The following is a 21,936-nucleotide window of genomic DNA, read 5'->3' as shown; positions in this document are numbered from 1 at the left end:
GCAATTTCTAATGTATTTGTGTTGAAGGATGTAAGTTCAATATTTATTCTAAATGTTTCATCATGTTATCTTGTTATTGAGGATATGTTCAAAATTATGGAATATGTGTTAGAAATGTTAAGACTTTATGTCAAGATCGAAATAAAGGTTGTTATGCCCAATTTGTATGAAAAGCCTCTATGTGCCTAAGATTCCCAAATTGCTCATATATGAATTTAATGTCCTAAATGGAAAGCCTTATTGTTGTTGATGATGATAATGATATTGATTGTGGAAAAGGGGTCTGGAATTATGAAATACGGCCAAGTGCCAAGAATGACTTTGTAATCGTGATCACTAGTGCCAATGAATTGAAAGATGTGAAAGAAGTATGATGTGAGATGGTTGGCTGAAAATGATAACGTCTTGGGTGAGACGGCCTAGCCGATCGGGCTGTGATCGGACGCCATGCCGCACACATAGTGGTACTGTGCTGGAAATGATAATTGAAATTGTGGTTATGGTTGATGTCTCAAATGAGACGACCTAGCCGATAGGGTCGAGATCGGACTCCGTGTTAGAATACGGAGGCATTGTAAATTGTGGAATATCTGCACTAAAGATCACCCAACCTAATAACGTGAAAGTTGACTTGAAAACTTATGTGACCTTTAAATTCATGTTTTAATATTATTTGAAGGTTTTTATTGAATTTTTGACTGTTACTCTTGTATTATTATTCATTCTATTGAGTTGGTGTTTAGCTATACATACTAGTGCTATTCGACGGTACTAACGTCCCTTTTGCCGGGGGCGTTGCATCTTTAAATGGATGTAGGTGGTTACATAGCAGACAATATTGATCACAGATAGTGCTGCATCCTCTTCTCAGCGGACTCGGTGAGCCCCATTTCATTGCGGGGTCATGTATTGTACCTTTTGCTTATATTATGGTCACTTTTGAGGTATAGTCGGTGCCTTATTTTCGGCACCATCTTTACTCTCTTTTGTATCTTTAGAGGCTCCGTAGATAATATGTGGGTTGTATATGGGTGTTGGGAATGTTAAACAAGTTATGTTGTGTTTGATCACTTGTTCCACTCGAACTATAAGAAATGTGTATTTTGAGACTTAAATGTGCAATGACCAATGAAACGATTTAGGATTTGTATGAATGAGATTCCTACTGTATAATTAATGAAATCACGTCTTTAGTTGATCATGGGTTAATTGGGTAGAAAGTATCTAACATGTTTACTCGACCGGGTTCGCTCGGTTGAACGCCGGTCGCGCTTCCCGACGTTGGGGCGTGACATTATACGCTCTAAATCTAACAAAATTTCATTTTGTTTTATTTTTAACTATTTATAAGATATTTGAAGTGGAAATGCAAATCATTAACACAAACTTGTTCAAGAGCACCATCACTTTAGGCAGGTTAGTTCGAATAATTGATCATCGATAGATCGATCAACATCACAGTACAATTGTATAAAGTTGGGAATACCAAATTTTCTTTTGACCTAACTATAAGACAAAAAGGGCTATTTGTGATTTTGTCCTTACCCCTGTCATTACTCAACTATATTCTGGAATTAATTAATAAAGGACCCCACATTCTTGGCTCAAATATCCAATTGCCTTTACTAGTTCCCCTGATTCTTAATCCCTCCATGTGCCCTTCCTATATAAATCCTCTTTAAAATGGGGCCATTTTAAGGTGTGGGGAATGGAGGCACTATCTGGTTCTGAGTCTACTGCTTTTTTTGTGTAGATAAAGTTTGAAAGGAAAGAAAGAAAGAATTGTCATATTCTTTGGAAGTATGGCTTTTGCTGTTGCACATTGGTTTACCATAAAAGCATTATCATGTTAAGTTGTCAACTCTAGCTAAAAAATTATTGTCATTGACCATCTTTAATACATGAACAATTGAACATGTATATGATTTAATTTGGCCTTTGAATGGGCATCTATTGTTTTAATTTCTTGAAGCATGTAGCCTACCTTTTTGCTTTTATTAAAACCGCGGCTTCGCATTAATGCTCTATTTGTAGTATTTTTTTAATTTAAAAATTGGTTCAGGTTCTTTTTCTTGCAGTTGGTAGTTTTTTCAGGTAAAGTCGGTTGCCTTTGCACATGTATTCTTTACTTATTGTCCAATATCACGACAAAGCAAAAATTATAATTAGGAAATCCCAAGTAGCACTATTATATTTTTTCGACCAGTTGCAATATTAGCAGCTTCAAAAGATGAACGTGAAATGGCCAATAAAATTTTACACAGTCATTCTGTCGTTGCATGATTATGAGCGTGCGCACCACTTGGAAGAAAAAATTACGATTCTAAAAGTAGGGTTAAGAACGAGACACGCATTGAACTTTAACATCAATGGAAAACGAAACAGAAACAAGAGACTTAATTAAGAATTTATTTATTTATTTTTGGTCCAAGTTGGGCTTATTTTTCATTGTAAGGCAATAGTAGGATTAAATGATGAATAGATAAAGTTAGCAGGAAAGAGGAAAGGGAGATGTGTAAATGATAATGAGGATATATATATATGCATGTGAGAACATGCCTATGCAACATGGAGCTGGGGATGGGAAGATACTACATTAAGAAGCCAAGTTGCGATCTTGTCACTGGCAATTGATCGTCCAAGTTTTGAAATTAATTGAGGAGCTACTGTCTTACTTCATTACATTGGTTGGTTTTGAACTTCCTAGTCAAAATCTGTGCAATCTTACTGTGGCTTTTCACATCTTTTAAAAGCTGTCTTGATCGTACATTCAAGTGGCATTACACCATCTTGTGAATAGGCCGCTTGAAATATCATACGTTAGTGCACATAACTTAAACTTGTTAGTATATTTTAATTAGGTTGCTAGGGCTTAGAGGAAAATGGCCTTAGAGTATCCTCGAACCTTGAAAATTTGTCCCTTGCAGCTATGATTCCATGTGCAAACTTTTGATCTTCTGACTTCTGCTCCTTATCACCAAAGGATGCACATTTAATTAGTTTCAGTCCCTTGACATTAAATTATGGAAGAGTTTAAGTTCTTTATAGTAACCGTGTAAAAAAAATATTTGCATAATCATGTAACTTCTTATTATGTAATTATAGGTGATTAAATTAATCCCTTGACATGTATTAATTGGTATCATGATAAAAATGTTAACTAACATGTTATCACACCTTAAAATTTATTAATATATAATTTTGTTTACACTATAGTACATAAAACTTAAGTAGTTAATCATGAAATTAATAAGTAGTAAATTAATGCCGTGCTACATTTGCATCTTTCAAAAACCTAAAGGACGAGAGAGCAAAATTAATACAAGGCTCATGATCACTATAAATGATAGTAGATGTCACAATTAATCCCTTAATTAAGTACGGAAAATGATGACGATATGGCACATATTTGTGTCTTGACACTAACAGAATAAAAGTGGTCCAATAACTTCAAGAAACAACGAATGAAGAAAGTAAGCTTGGATTACTAAACTTAGGAGTGCTACTATTTCAATCCATTTAATTAAAAAATAAATCTTTACTACCAAGATCATTGTTATCATAATTGAACACGTAGATAGCTTGAAATGGTAGAGTTTAATATTTTGTCATCAGGATCATATCTATCAAAATCAGCCGTTTAATTTATTTTCCTTTTAGTATGGTTGCTACTTTAAATATTTTTATTTATATCATACGCCTACTTTTTGTTTGTTTGTTGGAGTCATTCATGACAAGTAGAGGACTAATACCTGTCAATCGCATAAATCATTTATTAAATACCCAAAAAGATATGGCTGTTAGCCTATTATTTGAAATCAACTGAATACTCTTTTTAACGGTAAAACAGTGATCTCTTCAAGTTTTAAGTCTATGTCCAATGCCTGGATATCAAAGAAAAAGGAATCTTCAACTGCAATCCAATTAAATAATTAAAAAGAAATTGATTGCGGCCATAATAATTGTTTATAGTATAAAGTTTTCCCCTAATACTTTTGTTTAAGAGGCAAATCTTAATACAAAGATAACGTATATGCGTAGTAACAATTTAAATATTATTGGACCTAACCATCACTTGCATCCTTCGAGAAGTGATTAGTAGTTTCTTTTCTCTTCTTTTTTTTTTCGTCAACTTTTGGTTATTTTTATTTTTTCATAGGATATCATACCATCAAAATATTCTGTCTATTGTACATTTTAGGTAGAGATTTCAGACTCGATTTTTCTGCAAGAGCAAATCGGTTTTATTAATGCAGGTTAGTTGTTTCACGAGGGGAGAATTTATTTCCATAGTTAGAGTTTTAAATTATTAATGTGTTGAGCCTAAAGGGTAGATGTGAGTGCAATTTGGTCCACTGTGTGATTCAATTCTATTCCTCTCATGGGCATTAATTTAATTATTTTTATGAACCACTTCGTGGAATTCATCTCAATTCTATTGGATAGCCAGCTCTAATTAATTATCAAACGCTCTATGTACTAATGGAACATTTTCAGGTGTAAACTAGAAAATTCCTACACCAAGGGTGACAAATGAGTGACATTTATATATATATATATATATATATATATATATATATATATATATATATATATATATATATAGAAGGATAAGAGACTTAATTAACTATTAAGAAGATAACCTTAAGACCACCATCTCCATTAATCACCATGCACCTTCATCCATTTTCATTTCACCTTTTTCTCAAGATATTATTTTCTTTTCTTTATTTATTTTGTTAGTGTGTAGCAAACTTTAATAATGTAGTGAACTTCACTCGTTTTTTTGGATCTTGCAGCTTCTACTCTTCTACTCATGATCCTTCTTCTGAATTTTTTTTTCGGGGAGGAGGGAAAGAAATTGCAAACGAAGTAACTTAACTCTCAAAGATACAACATATATACGAGTAATAAAGCATAAATATTTACCGTGTGTATATATATACGTATTTCTTTTAATCGTATTCTCATAGAATATTTAATTTCTTGAATATCGTCCGAAATACAGTCCTTATTAATCATGTTTGTATATCGCACATCTTTAAACCAACTACTCAAATGCATGAGCTTACCTCATATTGACTTTTGATAAGTTTCTAACTTAAAAGCTTTATTAACTTGCTCAACTTGCCACTTGACTATATATTAGTGAAAAAGTATTTTCAAGATATCCATCTCCTGCATGATGTCAAGCATTTACATGGACATAAATTATCCTCAACACTTGAAGTGAAGTACTTTTTTTATATATACAAAAGCTTACATCATTCATTTATAAAAGGATTAAGAATGATAACAATAAAAATGATCTCTCTTGCCTTTATTTCTGTTAATAGTAAAATGTAGACATTTTCATTCAAAAGGGTGAAGATTGTAACATGTATTTATACTCTTAATAATGGATGAAAAACATGGTTATTGGGTGAATGTGAGAGTCCACAACACTAAAAGATAATAATTGAATGGAAAAAAAATAAAAATGATGGGGGCTAATTGGATGGGACACAAACGTGTGGGACATAATGATGTGACAGAGATTTAGATTAAGTGGAGAAATTAAACCGACACGTGTTAAGGAGGTGACCCTTGTTAATTGGGTCGAACGCGGGTTTTTAGCCGAGTGGAATGGACCAATTAACGCACCCAAAACACACCCTTCACTTTAACCGAAAGTTACTTGCTTGGTCCATTTACGAAACTTGGTCTAACTTGAAACAATCAAACCCTTTCGTATGTATATTTACGCTCGATATTTATACCAAATAAATACTCAAAACAAAATTCATATATTTTGTCTCTCAATTTTTATCATTTTAATATGAATAGGTTATGTTTTTACTTAATTTGTGATTTTTATAGTTAAATTGTCTAGTTCTTTCATAAAAACACCAGTAAATATTATTTTTTGCTAAATTTCTAAAAGAAAATTTGAACAGAAGATAGCTCTTTAATTTAAATTTACATCAAACTTAACTACCTTAGTACTTTTTCCATTTTCAAGCTTTCTTTTCACATTAAATGTTTATACTTTTTCCATTTTCAAGCTTTCTTTTTTTGATGACTTTGTCTTTCTTTCTTCTACTTTTCTTTATTTTGTCTTTCGGTGTTAAATTTCTTTTCACTCTTTAACAATAAACTTTTGACTCATTTGAAAAGACTTGTACCTTTTGCAGTTTTTCTATCTTATAACTAAGGATTAGATATACAGATTTACTTGCTGCTTGCATAAACTAAATACGACACTTAACATGTTCGATGCAGATTCTTCTTCCCCTTTTGAGAGGACCTTATATCTCAAGAAATTACGTTTAAGGGGCTTTTTTTAGAATTACCATTTATATTTTGATGCCATTAAGAAATATTTTTAGTAAAATAGCTCCCGTCCGAATTTTAAATTTCGTTAATTCTTATAGCGTGCTTCAAAATTCAGGCAATATGCGTTAGAATTCTGGCAGTATGCTTCAAAATTCTGACAACATATTTTAAAATTATGCCATCGAGCCGGATTATTTTTGGAACTTTTTTAACCGGGGTAAAAAATCAACAGTGACATAAAAGTATTCTATTTGTGTCATTCTCCCCTTAAACCTTCTCTGAGGTTGTCTATTACCATTACATTAAACTACAAATTTTTCCTTCACTCCTTAACAATCACTAAGATTTTGTTGAATGTTAGCTAATTGCCATTTAAAAGAACTTAAAACAAAGAGCTCTCTTATTTGTTGAGGTTGAGGCCGTTGGTAATGAGGATACTGTTACTTGGGAGGTGGAAAACAAGAAAATTCGTCGGGTCAACTTATGATTTTAATGACAATTAACTCTTTTATTTAATTAAAAGACAACCCAAATAAGATCAAAAAAATTCTGAAAATCATACATCAGGAAAACTTTTTAAAAAATGGCGTATGAGCAGCATGTATGTGTCAAAGAAAATTCGGCGATCAATGGTTTATATTTCGAACTATAGTATTATAAATTGTAAAAGAAAAAAACTATTACTATATTAAAAATTCAAATTGTGATATCTTGACATGTGTTAGCTAAATATCAGTAACAGCGTAAAGACCTTTTATAACGAGAGTCATCCATCCTATATTGGTTGGCAAAAAGTATTTACTATTTATATTTCTTTTAGAACAATAGGTGCATGTAAGTATAGTAGATTAGTGATGCTTAAAAAGCCTTAGAACGTCTATAACTCCATACTCAAATACAAATAGAAATATAATTTGATAAACTAATATTTCTTCCAAAAAGTCTTGCGTATATGTTTCTGATTTCTTATTAATTACGAAAGAAGGAAAATAGTGGCAAAAGTTTACTATATAAAAGCATACTAATAATGATGTAGAAACAATGTAGGGGACCCTCAATTAGGGGTGTCAATGGATATTTAAAAACCGACTAAATCGATCGATTCATATCGAACCGAACCGATTTTAGGTTTTTTTTTAATAATAAAATCGTACGTTTGTTTTAATAAAAACGCAGGTTTTTACATAAATCTATAACCGTACCGATAATTAGGGTAGAATTTTTATTTTACAAAAATAAATCGAAAAATTACCGAACCTTACCGAATAAATTTACATGTATATCTATACATTAAGTTTAAAAATAATAAAATATTAAATTTTTCCTTGGACGTTGGAATTATGAAAATAGTTACAAGCCACAAGTAATTAAACTCAAAATCCTAATATCCAAACATATTATGCTACTCCTATTGAAACTAAATTATTTCCATCATATTCACTAGCAAGATACAAGTTATTCTAGCAATTATGAGTAGTAAACTACAATATGTTAGAATATGTTTCCTTTCATATGATTTAGATTTATCTTTTTGAATATTAATCTTCTATAGACTTTATTTCTTGAATCTCAACTTGGTTAATATCTTTCCACTCGTATGATATATATTTGCTTAATTTCTTTTACGCTGTTGTAGAATAGTTGATGGATCTATTATCCGGTCATCTTTCATGTTTTCTTAATTTATCACTCTTTAAATAGTAAAAATATTTAGAGAGTTTGGTTAAATCCTATACAAGTACGTGTTTTATTGCATTCTACTTCTAATAGTGACTTTTATATGACATTAAAAAAGATACCAAAAATTAATCGAACCGTACCGATACCGAAGAGTAACCGATATGATTGAGACGGTTTCGAAGAGTCTAATTTTAATTATACATAATAGAATAATCAAAAAATTGGTATGATACAAAATTTATAAAATAACTGGCTGAACCGAACCATTGACACCCCTACCCTTAATGGGCCATTTTTTTTTTAAACCGCTCCCAAATTAAAAAAAATTTATAGTGTTTTCAAATTTCTCATCCAGCGTGATTCGACCCGTGGAGGTACTTTTAATCAATGGAGCAAGGCTTACTTGTCCAACGGATCATCTCATTTGTTAGTATTATTAGTGTTAGTAGTAAAGACAATTAAGCGTCCAAATATGCAATTTTCACATATCCAACACGTGGTCTTCTCCTACATGTTAGAAGGTGGACCCCATCCCACACTTTCCCCTACTCTATATATACAATTCTCCCTCTTCTCTCTCCCCCCACAACTTAACCAACTCACCTTAAAAAAAACTCTCATTTCCCACCTCTTTTCTCTCCAAAACTCTCACATTTTCCTTCACAATAACACACCCAAAAGCACTCAAATACAAACATCAAAAATAGGTAACTATGGCATCTACAACTCCTGCTTCAAATACATGGATTAAGCCCAAGTTATCAATGCCATCTTCAAGAGACTTGGCTTATTCTTCAAACTCCATTTCACTAGTTAAAAAACAGCCTAACAGACAACTTCCTAGTATTAATTCCTCACTCCAAGCTCCTCCAATTCTCCATTTTCCAAAACAATCTCCAAATTATCAAACACCCAAAACTACTACTATTCCCACTTCAAAACCAACCACAATTTCATATCCAAAACAAGAAAGTACTAATTCTTCTTCTTCTACAACAAGTCCTCAATGGAATTTAGTCCAAAAAGCAGCAGCAATGGCTTTAGATGCCGTGGAAAGTGTCTTAACAAAACACGAACTCGAACACCCTTTACCAAAAACAGCCGACCCACGTGTCCAAATTTCCGGGAATTTCGCTCCGGTACCGGAAAATCCCGTCTCTCACTCCCTTCCGGTCACCGGAAAAATACCCAAATGTGTTCAAGGCGTTTACGTTCGTAACGGCGCTAACCCGCTTTTCGAACCAACCGCCGGACACCATTTCTTTGACGGTGACGGCATGGTTCACGCCGTCCAATTCAAAAATGGCTCCGCAAGTTACGCTTGTCGTTTCACTGAAACTGAACGGCTCGTTCAAGAAAAAGCTTTGGGTCGTCCTGTTTTTCCTAAAGCCATTGGTGAATTACATGGCCACTCGGGAATTGCAAGGCTCATGCTTTTCTATGCACGTGGACTGTTTGGACTTGTTGATCACAGTAGAGGAACTGGAGTTGCAAACGCTGGTTTAGTTTATTTCAACAACCGTTTGCTTGCTATGTCCGAGGATGATTTACCGTACCATGTACGTGTAACACCAACTGGTGACCTTAAAACTGTCGGAAGATTCGATTTTGATGGTCAGTTGAAATCCACAATGATAGCTCACCCAAAACTCGACCCTGTTTCAGGGGAGTTATTTGCTTTGAGCTACGATGTGATTCAAAAACCGTACCTTAAGTATTTCAGGTTTTCGAAAAATGGGGAGAAATCCAATGATGTTGAAATCCCAGTTGAAGATCCAACAATGATGCATGATTTTGCTATTACTGAGAAGTTTGTTATTATTCCTGATCAGCAAGTGGTGTTTAAGATGTCTGAAATGATCCGGGGCGGGTCGCCTGTGGTTTACGATAAGAATAAAGTTTCAAGATTTGGTGTTTTGGACAAATATGCAAAAGATGGTGAAGGTTTGAAGTGGGTAGAAGTACCTGATTGTTTTTGTTTCCATTTATGGAATGCTTGGGAAGAGCCGGAAACTGATGAAATTGTGGTGATTGGTTCATGTATGACACCACCCGACTCGATTTTCAATGAATGTGATGAGGGATTAAAGAGTGTTTTATCAGAAATTCGGCTTAATTTGAAAACTGGAAAATCAACAAGAAGAGCAATTATTCAGAAGGAAGAAGATCAGGTGAATTTAGAAGCAGGAATGGTGAACAGGAACAAACTTGGAAGGAAAACAAGGTTTGCATATTTGGCCATTGCAGAACCATGGCCAAAAGTTTCTGGCTTTGCAAAAGTAGACCTTTTTACTGGTGAAGTAGAAAAGTTTATTTATGGAGATAACAAGTTTGGTGGGGAGCCTCTGTTTTTACCAAGAGACCCTAACAGCAAAGCCGAAGATGATGGTTATATTCTTGCTTTTGTGCACAATGAGAAAGAATGGAAATCAGAGCTACAAATTGTGAATGCAATGACCATGAAATTAGAGGCCACAGTTAAACTTCCAACAAGAGTGCCATATGGTTTTCATGGTACGTTCATAAATGCCAAAGACATGGCAAATCAGGCATAATTTGGGATGGTGAAATTAAGAGTTGAAGTTGTGGTAAATTTGGACTATTACAGAGGAGATTTACCAGAGGGATGGTTTAGATGATACGTCCCCGGAATTTCCTCTTTAATGGGGTTCTTATAGTTTTTTCATTTTTTTTACCTTTTCTTAAAATTGTGAGAGGTTTTCAGAGACCAGCTTGTAGCTTGGATGTAGTTAGAAATTGGAGCTCAGCTGGTTTTTCTGCTTATTCTTTCACATTTTTATGTGCATGTGAGGGAGTATATACATTATAGGAAACTATACAATGTTCCTGTACCTCTCTGTTCCTTGTATATGAATGGTGGCCTATACTATTTCTCACATTTTCTCACTTTCTCTACCTTTCTGCTTTTTATACATACTCTGTTTTATTTTATGAGATGATATTTTTTATTAATTTATTTTAAAAAGAATGGCTTTTATGTTTAAAAATTAAACTAAATCTCATACCATGTTTGTAAAATCACTAGTTTGAAAATTTTTATTAGTCAAATTACACTAATTGTTTTTTTTGGACAATTTCCAAGGAAATTTGCCGTCGCAATCCTTCAGGTGTGCACTGAGTAACCTGCTTATTGTGCAATAACTCGCAAACCACGCAGGAAAAAGAAGGCCGCTGGTGATGGAATCGATCCCAAGTCTTCCAACCAAATTAGTCAATTCTTCACGTTTTACCTTACTTTTTCTGGGTATAGAGAAAGGGAAAAAAATGAAACATGAAAATATTTTTCTTTGATCAGTATGTACTAATATTATTATAAACTATTAAATCAGTCAATTTTATTGCATATATGAGGTGAAAAGTACTACAACTCCGTGAAAAAGGTGACAATTGGTCCTTACGTTATATGCCGACAAGGAAGTCTATTTTTCCAGGAAGCCACAGCTGAAGTGAAAGGAAAAAGAAAGATAAAGAAAGTTTATTGCATCAATCACTGAGATAAAAAGTCTGCAGAAAATTGGAAGCTAATCAGTTGTCCCGAAATGATCGAAATAGCGAAAGACACAAATGTCTTAATCTTCCTAATTTCATGCAATTTAACAAGTTGGATTTGTGGCACTCTCTGATTAGTGGACTTGCAAATATTTTTGGTATCCTTAGCTAGCCAATCAAATGCTGCAACATCACAGTACACCTTTTGGGACTAGTCTGCATTTCTTTTCTTTATGCATCCATTTTCGAAACTCACTAACACGATTAATTTGAATATACTTAATATGTTGGTTCACTAAATGATAATGTATCATACTATTTCGTTTCTAATCGGTATCTTTTTTAGGACTCGTGGATGGGAGATCCTTAAGAGTGGACGTGAGGACAAGGGGCTCATCTTTTTGTCTAGAACAACTTAATATAGAAGAGCATAGCAAACAAAATCCGGTTTGGGGTGAATTTCCTCCCCTAAGTCGGTTCCCCCTCCGGCTGAGGAGGAAATTTTTAATTGATACACAATAGTTGTCCATAAGTTTTCCTCCGAAAATTAAAACTTTTAACTAAAAGTGAAGACAACACATTCATCTCATCACACTCTTGATTGTAATTATATATATTGCTTTAATCCCTAGAATATTGAGAGTTTGAGATAGTTTGGGGGACTCTTGTAAACTTTAACATATCCTACAAAAAGACCAAGATATTAAATAACTTTCTTTTCTTGATTTAATATGAGACATGCCCATTAGAGAATACTTATACGCAATCAATGTGATTATAATTAACATGAAGAAGAATTACAAGTTTTTTTATTTTGAAAATGAACGAGAAGATCACTTGGAATCAATAGTTTACTATAATGACCAATCATGTTGAAGTAGGATAGATAATTTAGACAGCAGCAATGATGAAATGGTATGCGTGAGCTGCTATCATTGGTTAAGGGAAATTGTATGAGCTTTTTATGCAATAATCTAAGGTTGATCACTTAATTGGTTAGTTAGTCAATAACTTTTAGTTATAAAAATTCTGCCTCCAACCATATCCTATATATTGTAGTCTATGTTTCACATTTTATTCTTCCATTTTCATATCATTTCGTGTGGCTATATAACTATATTAGTAACTAACTGCTATTATAGTTTTAGCAATATTGAACATGACAAGGAGTAATACATGGGTGTTCTTATTCAAGAATTTATAAAAAATTGACCCCTGATTTCTTTTTAGAAAAAAAAAGGACCACTGAGATAAATGTTGAAGAAGAAAGGTGAACTAAATTTAAAGATGTTAGGTACCAATCCTTGACCATTATCTTCCAAAAGAGGACTCAATTAATTAGATTTTAATTGTTCATATCACGCTTTGATTGAGTAATTTACGGTAGAAAGATAAAATATAAATTGTCATTTGTTTGGTCCTCGTAGATCATCAACAGCACCAATAACTAACTTTATTTGACGATTTAACACTTAATTAAAGTTTTGAGTATGGGTACGGATCATGAGGTATAAAAATGTGAAATATCGCATATTAGGTGCACCTTGGAAAAGGACGGTATAAATATAAAATTATCGAGCATGTTTTGGGGGAAAAGGGGAGGGGAAAAAAAGAGAAGAAAATGAATGAGGAAAAAGAAACAGGGCTGTCTTATACGGCAGAGAAAAATAAAATAAAGAAACAAAATAGAAGAAATCTTATTGGAAATATCATTTTAATACATTCCAAACAAGTGTATTTTGAAAATGATGGCTAATGAAACTTTATAGGAGGAGTGATAAAAGCACCTTTCAGAAGAAAATTATCATATTAATCAGCAGCAACATCAACACTTATGTCTTAATCAAAAATTAATTAGGATTGGCTATATTTAAGTCCGCCATATTCATTTTGCTAAACATATTGTATTTCATCGTAATACTCAAATTAGGACTATTTGAAAAAAATAAGGGCAGCCGGTGCACTAAGTTTCCGCTATGCGCGAGCTCCGGAGAAAGGCCAGATTCACAGGGGTATATTGTATGCAACCTAGCATTTTTGCAAGAGGCTGTTTCCACGACTCGAACCCTTGACCTCTCGTTCAGGTGACAACAACTTAAATAGTTATACCAAGGCTCGACTATTTAAAAAAATAGATGAAAAATATGGACGAGTCGGCTTAGGATATTATTTGAAAAACCTTTTAAACTCTTTGGAACTTTATTGCAATTACATGAAAAACCTCACACGTGCAAGACGTTTACGCTAATCTGATGAATATATGTCATGCGTCTTTACATACATTAACATTGTCATCACTTAATCATAGATAACTACATATTCTTTCTTCAAGTTTATTACCTAACCATGATAAATTAACACCTAGGCTGTATTTGGTATGAAGAATCCTAGAAAATATTTTTCTGAAAAATGAGTGATTTTATCACTTATTTTCTCTTATTTGGTAGGTTAGTTAAAAACTTTTTCCGGAAAATATTTTCTAGTGTTTGGTTAGAGAGTATAAAATAATTTTAGGAAAAAAAAACTTTTATGCTACTCTCCTCAATCCACATTCCCCAAAATTCCCATGTTTCCTATACTCCCCCCTCCCCGATTCTATTTTCTTTAATAATTTAATTATTCGTTTCAAAATTCACACATACCCAAAGGAACAAATGTGTTACTTTACTTTTTCACACAAAAACAACATTAAAATTCGAGCCTCATAACTTAAAAGGAATACTTTATTTTGTTGAAAAAGAAAGTACATTTCTACAACATGAAAAGAAATTACTCATTCTGTTTAATGAAAGAAAATACTTTTTCTACATCATGAGGAAAAAAAATAAAAGAAAATACTTTTTCTACATCATGTAAAAAAATATATTTATTTTGTTGGAATTTTTTTTTTCTATTTCAGGAAAAGAAAATACTTAGTTTATTTAAATGAAAGAAAATACTTTCTAGATCATGAATTAAAAATACTCAATTTGTTGAAATGAAAGAAAATATTTTTTCTACATCATGAAAAGAAAGTACTCATTCTGTTGGAAAAAATACTTTTTTTCTATTTCATAAAAGAAAATACTTAGTTTGTTGAAATGAAAGAAAATATTTTTTATACATCATGAAAAGAAAGTACTGGTTTTGTTGAAATTAAAGAAAATACTTTTATTACATCAAGAAAAGAATATACTCATTTTGTTGAAATAAAACAAAATATTCTATCTACGACATAAAAAAGGGTACTCTTAATAATAGTTCTATTTAGGGTGGATGGTGGGCGCGGTTGGGATGGGTTTGGTATGGTGGAGGTAGGGGTGGTTTGGGGATGGGTCGGTGAGGATGGGGAATAGGGAAAATATTTTTCCTTCTTTTGATAGGGAAAATATTTTTTTCCAATTAAAAAAAATAAATTCATAAAAAAAATATTTTTTAAAATATTTAAGACAACAAAACATCAAAAAATTAGAAACCAAAAGACACGCGTAGTGTTGTGTTGTAGAAAGTAAGCATTTTCCCTCAATAATACACTTTCTATCAACTTTGGAAAACGTTCGAAAGTTACTGGGACGGCTGCAACAAAATACTTTAAGTACTGTCCTTTCAAACAATAGTATATATGAGTACAATTTTGTGTGCTAGCTAGGTTTCAAATAGCAGCAGCTTTAATTTGTTTTGTAAGCTTCATGCAACTTCGTCCACTTGCTCACAAAAACAATCTTGAATTCAATTAAGTGCGGAGCTAGAGAGTGAATTACGGATTTATTTGAACTCAACAATTTCGATCAAAATTTAATATTTATTTTAAAAAATTTATTAAATATATATAAATTATTAACATATAACTCAATAACTTAAAATGATTATCACAAATATACAATTAAGCTTCGAATTATGACTATGTCTATGAATTTAATAGTCATTTGTATACTTCGTCCACTACTAGCACATCTCCTTTAATTTGTTTCGACATGATAATACCATTGACAATGAAATGCTTTTTCCTTATAACCACAAACATATCTTCTTGAGTACTTCATGTGTTTAATTTTTTTTTCACATTAGTCACGCGGATTTACAAACCAAGAAGATTCATGAAGGAATTCTTCATGAAAACGAAAGATATATGTGAAAATTAAGAGGGCATTTTACTCGTATAACTTTAAAAAATTTAAATTAATAGCATAATTTTAAGGGTCATTCTCTCAGAAAACTACACGACTGCTCGTGAAAGATAGATGAACGCATAAATAACTATTCAACATATGCGCTAGAGCGATTAAAACGAGAGCGTCCCTTTCACCGTAGTTTTGATCGAGAAAAAGGTTGAAATGAAGAGTTATTTGAGTGTATATTCAAAAAGAATATAAGTGCAGAATTTACGAATACCGTTCTTTAGAAATTCTGACAGTAACTTATCACCACGATTATGGAATTCTCATTCATGCTAGATTTGGGCAAAAGAAAATTAAGAAAAGAGAATAAGGACTAGCACTTCTTTTCGTGATTAAATAGCTCATGGACAAGAAAATTTTATTAATGAGCTCAAATACGGATTTAATTTTATTCACCGACAATATAAAGGTATTTGCACTATTTATTTTCTTTTGGAAAATTTTTAGGAAAATTCACGGTCGCTATCCTTTCGGGGGCGCAATGGCTAATGTGTGACCTTCTTAGAGTGCAATAGCCACACATGAGATGTAAACAAATTAAGATATTTACACTATTATTATAACTTAATCTATTGTAAAAGGCTATTTGTCTTCCACTAGGTTTACTTAATTTTATAAATATTTTTGAAGTGACCTGATAGTGTCACTACAAAAAAAAAAATGTTTAGCGACGGACGTATTCCGTTGCTATACATGTTATTTCCGTCGCTAACACAGTTTAGCGACGAATTAGCGACAAATTCAAGTTGGTCTCTAAAATGCTCGTAGCTAAGCTCATAGCGACGAAAAATACACAAATCGTCGCAGATCTAGCGACGGATTAGCGACACAATATATCTGTAGCAACGTTTAGCGACCGAAAAATCTGTCGTTATTTTGCTTGGTTACATCACTATTTTGACTAATTTTGTCGCTACAATTCATAACAAAATTCGTCGTTTATTCTTATTAGCAACGATAGAATCTGTCACTAGTTCTTCCTGGTTTCAGCGATAAAAATCTTTTGTCGCCAATCCGTCGCAATATTTAATTTAATGCGTTAATTTTAGCTACGAAAAATATTTGTCGCTATTTTTTTAGATTTTTTATTTATTTATTATTTTAAATATACCTTGTTCAAGCATATTGCATAAATGCTATTAAATACACTTAATTAAAAGTGACTGATATTAATATAAATTAACATTCAACAAGGTCCAAAATATATAGCATAATGCATATAATTGTATCGTTAAGTACAAAGCATCCACAAGAACCAACAATAAAGTCTAAACAAAATAGGCTAACTATGCGAGGCCAGAGAGTCATGGTCATCGTCAGAACCCAATGCATGAACCTCATTTATGTTAGCAGCAACAGAAGAAGTAGGAACTGTAGGTGCCACATCTGATGGGTGGTTGGTAAGATCAATATTTGGCTGATGCGATGGTAAAGAAACTAATTCGCATACCCGCTCAACGATTACACGAACTATATGATCTGTCAGTACATGAATCATCCGTGTCACTAACTCATCCATATTTCCTATCGGTGTTGATTGAGCATTTGAAGGTGTTGTTGAGGATGTTTCATCAGATCCAAAAGAGTCATGAAGATTCGGCCCGTAGTAGCATTTTGCTTGAGATCCAAGATCATATACTCTTCGTTTCTTTTCTCCTCCCGCAACTTCGTAATATAATTTACACTGGTCAATATCAGATTGACTCTGTATTTGTTGTTGTAATATTTTCTGATATTTTTTCTGTAGAAGAGTTAATAATTAGTGAAATTAAAACATTAAAGATTATTGAGTATTCAATTTACAAAATAAAAAAAGATATAAAAGTAAAGTCAATAAAATTATTTAAAAAGTTGACTTACATGTACAATTCGGGATTTCTCACCAATAAAAGATTTTATATCATTATCATGTGTATTCAATTCAAAAGATTGGCAAAAAGACGTTTGTAAAAAAATGATATTGAAAAATAACATAGAGAAAATGAAGCAACTTAAGTAGAACAGAGAAACTAAACACTAAACAAGTTCCCACCTTCAAAATCTTGTTAGTTTAAGGAAGCACCTAGAAAGAATATTTTAATTTGTTTCTTGAACTTCCATGTAAATTAAAGACTCTCCACACTTAATGTTTTGTAAGGAGTAGGTATTACTCACTATTGAAAAGTTTGTGTTACTATAAAATTAGGGATAATTTTTTTTTTTTCAATAATATTATTTTACCTCATTATTGAAAATTAGTATCTAATAACATCCTTGTACCTCATAAAACAAATATAATGTAATTACAGTAATATTACCTAACATTTTTCTTTTGTGATGATTGATAGGGAATAACGTGCAACGCATATTCGTAGAGACTAGTATAAAAATAAAGAAGGATATGATACAATGCATATATAATTGTATTATTCATCTAATATTAGCAAACAATAGATTCAATCACTTTCTTTCTATGCAAAGTCAATCTGCTAGATATTATTACAAGTAGTTTATGGCTACATGTCCCCTTCTCTTAATTTAAAAAATTGCATATAATCTTGAAGCATAGTAAAAACTTGAGTCCTAAAGTTTCCTCCTGTTTAATTTTAAAAGGAAAGGACATAGCTTTCAGACATGAACATCACTATAACAGAACATGAAACAATCTGAATAAGAGCAAAGAGAAATAAACGGTAAGGAACTCGCATTTCTTCAGGAAACAATCAGTTGTGAAGTTTTTGTTCTTCAGCTGAGTGTTTACATCAACTAAAAGGAACTCGCCTTTCTTCACACGAGATGAAGTAATGGCCTGAAAAGTGAGACAGAACAACAATATATTTATTTATGAATTTTAACCATCATTTAATAATAGTACTTATTGTAGAAATACCGTCGAGATAGCTAACAAAGAACTTCAAAGTGTGAATCCGTCTTTCACTTCCACTGAAAAATCCTAAAGGAATATTTCAAAAAAGTTGCATTCAATCTCATCATGTTTATGAGATAAAGCATAATAATTTCAGATACAATATCTAACTTGAAAGAGACTAGAATAACTGTGTATCAACAAGCCATTGAAGCATGAAAAGCATATCAATTTAATCTAAAATAATCAGAACAATAAAAGATTATAACAAAAAATAACTAAACATAAGCCATAAATAGAAGCTCAAATAATAACGCGATAATATATAGCACCTTTTAACACTCTATACTATGAGCATACTCAGAAATTAAAAAAACAAATAGAGGATTGACATAGTTAATTAATTTACGGATTAATTTTGTTAATATCATAACAACTGAAAAATATAAAATTGAAGCAAACTTACAGGACCGGTGGAGCCAAATCAAGAAAATAGGAGGAAGTATAAATTTACCTGCTATATATCACATAGCCTAAATCTAACTTAGAATTGAACTAAGATCTAAATTAACAAACAAAATACCAGATCTAGAAGATTAAAGCGGCATTATTACCTTATAAAAAAAAAGCATCGTTAAAAATAAATAAGCTGCTGTCAAATTCAACAAAATTGCTAGAACCAAAAAGTATTCCAACACATCCATACAACAACTACAACTTAATCCTAAAATAGTTGGGGTCTACTATGTAATCGTCCAAATCAAAAGATTAGCAAAGAGAATACTAGATCCAGAAGGTTAAAGCAGTATTCAAAGCAGCTATCAAATTCTGTACAAGTGGTAGAACTAAAAAGTGTATATAAAATCAAAAGACATTGGAAAAAAGTAATCTTGAACTCACCAAAAGACTCATTTGAAGAAATTAGTCAAACCCATTTGATGGCGTGTTAAAACAAAACGGAATAGCTATGAGCCAGCGAAATTAGAAAAAGTTATCAGGAATGCATGTTAATTTGAATTTCTCGGCAATTTCAGAAGTTATAAAGCAAAAACTTTTGCCCAATTTCGAAATTTCTTCTATTCTCCATTGGATATCTATGTTCCCATTGTATATGAGCCTTAGATTCACGCCCAATTTGTTGTATTGGAAGCAAGAATCTCACATTATTGAAGATGATAGAAAGTGGGCGAGTTTGATAGAGAGAGAGAATGTGAGTCTGTAAGCAGATTTGTGCCCTAGATAAACTTTAATTTTAAAAAGACACAACGACGGAAATCGCTACGAAAATAATTCTGTCGCTAATAATAACTTGGGCAAAATTGTTTTTACGAATCTTGCGACGGAATTTCCGTCGCAATTAAATTTGGAATGTTTTGATAAAGTAAAATAAAGGCAGCGACAAAGTTTTTTGTCGTTAAATCCGTCGCTATATTTTAATAATTTTTGTCGCCCCACTTTCGTTGCTAATTTTGTAGGTAAATAAAGGCGCCCATTTTTAGCGACAGGTGTAAATTTTTGTCGCTAATCCACCGCTATATTTGATACTAATTCTTTTGTAGCTTATTTGGCGACAAACAATAAAATCTGTCGCTAATCCGTCGTTATTTAGCTATGGAATATGGTTTGTCGCTAAATGCTGTTATTTTTGTAGTGTGTAAATATTTTTTCTGACTGTGTGTATATTGGGATGGGAAGAATTATTAGCAAAGATACCAACAAGGATTGTAGTAGACTCGTAAGTATTTCTATTATTTTTAACCAAAGGTCTTGAGTTCATATTTCCAATATGAAGTAGACTTTGTTAGAGAATGTCTTACCATTCAATGTGAAATTTTTTGGTACAAATTTAGATTTAGTCAAGTTTTATGGCAGATATCGAACATTCGACCACGAGAATTAAAAAAAAAATTGATGGCAAAGACAAGGCCACATGTGTGTCTCTTTCTAGTTTCCACTTGACTGTGGGCAAGTCTCTTTCTTCTTTGGGGAATTTACGGTTCTTCCACAACTCAAAAAGCAGCCTCTATTTATCTGCCACATACTATGTTCGGAAAGAAGAAGAAAAGATAGCACTACTTAAAAAGTAACGAAAGCATGCATAATGGCGGCGCCTAACGCAAATAATTTCCTTTAGAAAGTAGCTATGGGGGTTTTCATTTAATAACCAAAATCTCTTTCCTCTCAGTCAACGTATTTTAATTTGTAACTACATAAACTTCTGGAAATTCCCGTAAAATGAGCTAACAGATTACGTATAAGACACTACAATTAGTTAGGTTATTGTTTGACAAAACAAATGCAACTTTTGGTTAAAATAATTGAATTTGTACGATAATAGATTAAACCTAATTAATAATAATATTTTTAGATGTGAGTTTCGAAAGAGTGACTAATGTTAAACAGATCTGGTGGTAGATTGATAACAACGTGTATTAACTATTCCGAAAAGTATAAGCAATAATGTATCAATAAATAGTAATAAATAACAGTAAATGACATTTAAGTAAATAGGAGAAGTGATTCACCCAATAAAAGATGAACTAGATGATTGTCTTTCCCGACAATGACGAGTGACAGACAAATCGTAGAATGTTCGAATTATTCTCGGATCTGATGGAAAAGTATGGAATAATATGAACAATAATCTTGATGAAAAGATAATGTTTGTATCTTAGTGATTTTCTTTCTTTTTATGAATGCAGACCATGATGTTGGAGATTGAAATCGTCCGAAGGGAGGAGATATGTAAGGCAATATTTGCGAGGTTGTAACGCAAATATTTTAAGTACCGCGGCAACAACTGATAGTTTCGCAAGCGGTTTGGTGAGAGCGACAATTTGCAGACACTTCGCGATTAATTGAAGGAGAAGGATGACGAGCTGGTGAGAGTCATTGAGAAGTGCAGTGTCCTTGAGGGGACGTTGAGAAGTAAGGAGGAAGAGCTCGAGGTCAGCAGAACCGTAGATACCCAATGTTGACCTCTAAACGCAAGTGATCGAGTTGCGTAGGCAATTGGAAGAGTGTCGCCTACAGATGGAGGTCCTTCGTGGCGAGGTCTCCAAGAAACAAAACGAGCTTGAGAAGGCGGAGTCTTCCCGTCTGGAGGCTCGGAGAAAGTCGGAGATGTTAGAGCTGGCAAATAAGACTCTTGGCCGAGCGGGAAATTGACCTATCTACGACGAAGGCAAAAGAAGATATATTGGAGGAGAGGAGAGCTGGAAAAAGACAACTCCCTCTGCCAGGACCGGGTGGCTGCCTTAGAGGTTGAAAAGGCTCATCTGCTCGCGCAATCGTCATCCTCTCGCACTTCAATTTCCCATATGTTCCCTGGGACCTGTATGAGGAATGGACTCATGTTGAAACTCAATTGGATGTGTTCTGCAATTTGTATAAGGTGGGATCTGTTTCTACGGCCGCCCTTGAGGATGT

The 21,936-nt window shown here is 32.8% G+C and overlaps 1 protein-coding gene and 1 long non-coding RNA gene across 2 annotated transcripts; one reads left to right on the top strand and one right to left on the bottom strand.

The window, feature by feature from the left end:
* Positions 1 to 8,564: 8,564 nt before the first annotated feature.
* LOC104108198 (9-cis-epoxycarotenoid dioxygenase NCED1, chloroplastic) lies at positions 8,565 to 10,902 on the top strand. The gene has a single exon (XM_009617181.4). The coding sequence runs from the start codon at positions 8,709 to 8,711 to the stop codon at positions 10,548 to 10,550; it is 1,842 nt and encodes a 613-aa protein (XP_009615476.1). The 5' UTR covers positions 8,565 to 8,708; the 3' UTR covers positions 10,551 to 10,902.
* Positions 10,903 to 16,811: 5,909 nt separating this feature from the next.
* Positions 16,812 to 19,999, bottom strand: LOC104108199 (uncharacterized). Its single transcript, XR_688963.4, has 3 exons — positions 19,408 to 19,999; positions 18,532 to 18,594; positions 16,812 to 18,450 (listed from the first exon to the last, which is right to left on the bottom strand). It is a non-coding gene; the product is annotated as an uncharacterized lncRNA (long non-coding RNA).
* Between the last annotated feature and the right edge of the window lie 1,937 nt (positions 20,000 to 21,936).

Source organism: Nicotiana tomentosiformis, chromosome 7 (assembly GCF_000390325.3).
Source record: "Nicotiana tomentosiformis chromosome 7, ASM39032v3, whole genome shotgun sequence".
NCBI classification, from domain to species: Eukaryota; Viridiplantae; Streptophyta; class Magnoliopsida; order Solanales; family Solanaceae; genus Nicotiana; species Nicotiana tomentosiformis.
This window is presented reverse-complemented; position numbering and strand designations above follow the sequence as displayed.

What these genes read in the sequence shown, in the direction of transcription:
- LOC104108198 (XM_009617181.4), top strand. Translation starts at nt 8,709, where the DNA reads ATGGCATCTACAACTCCTGCTTCAAATACATGGATTAAGCCCAAGTTA.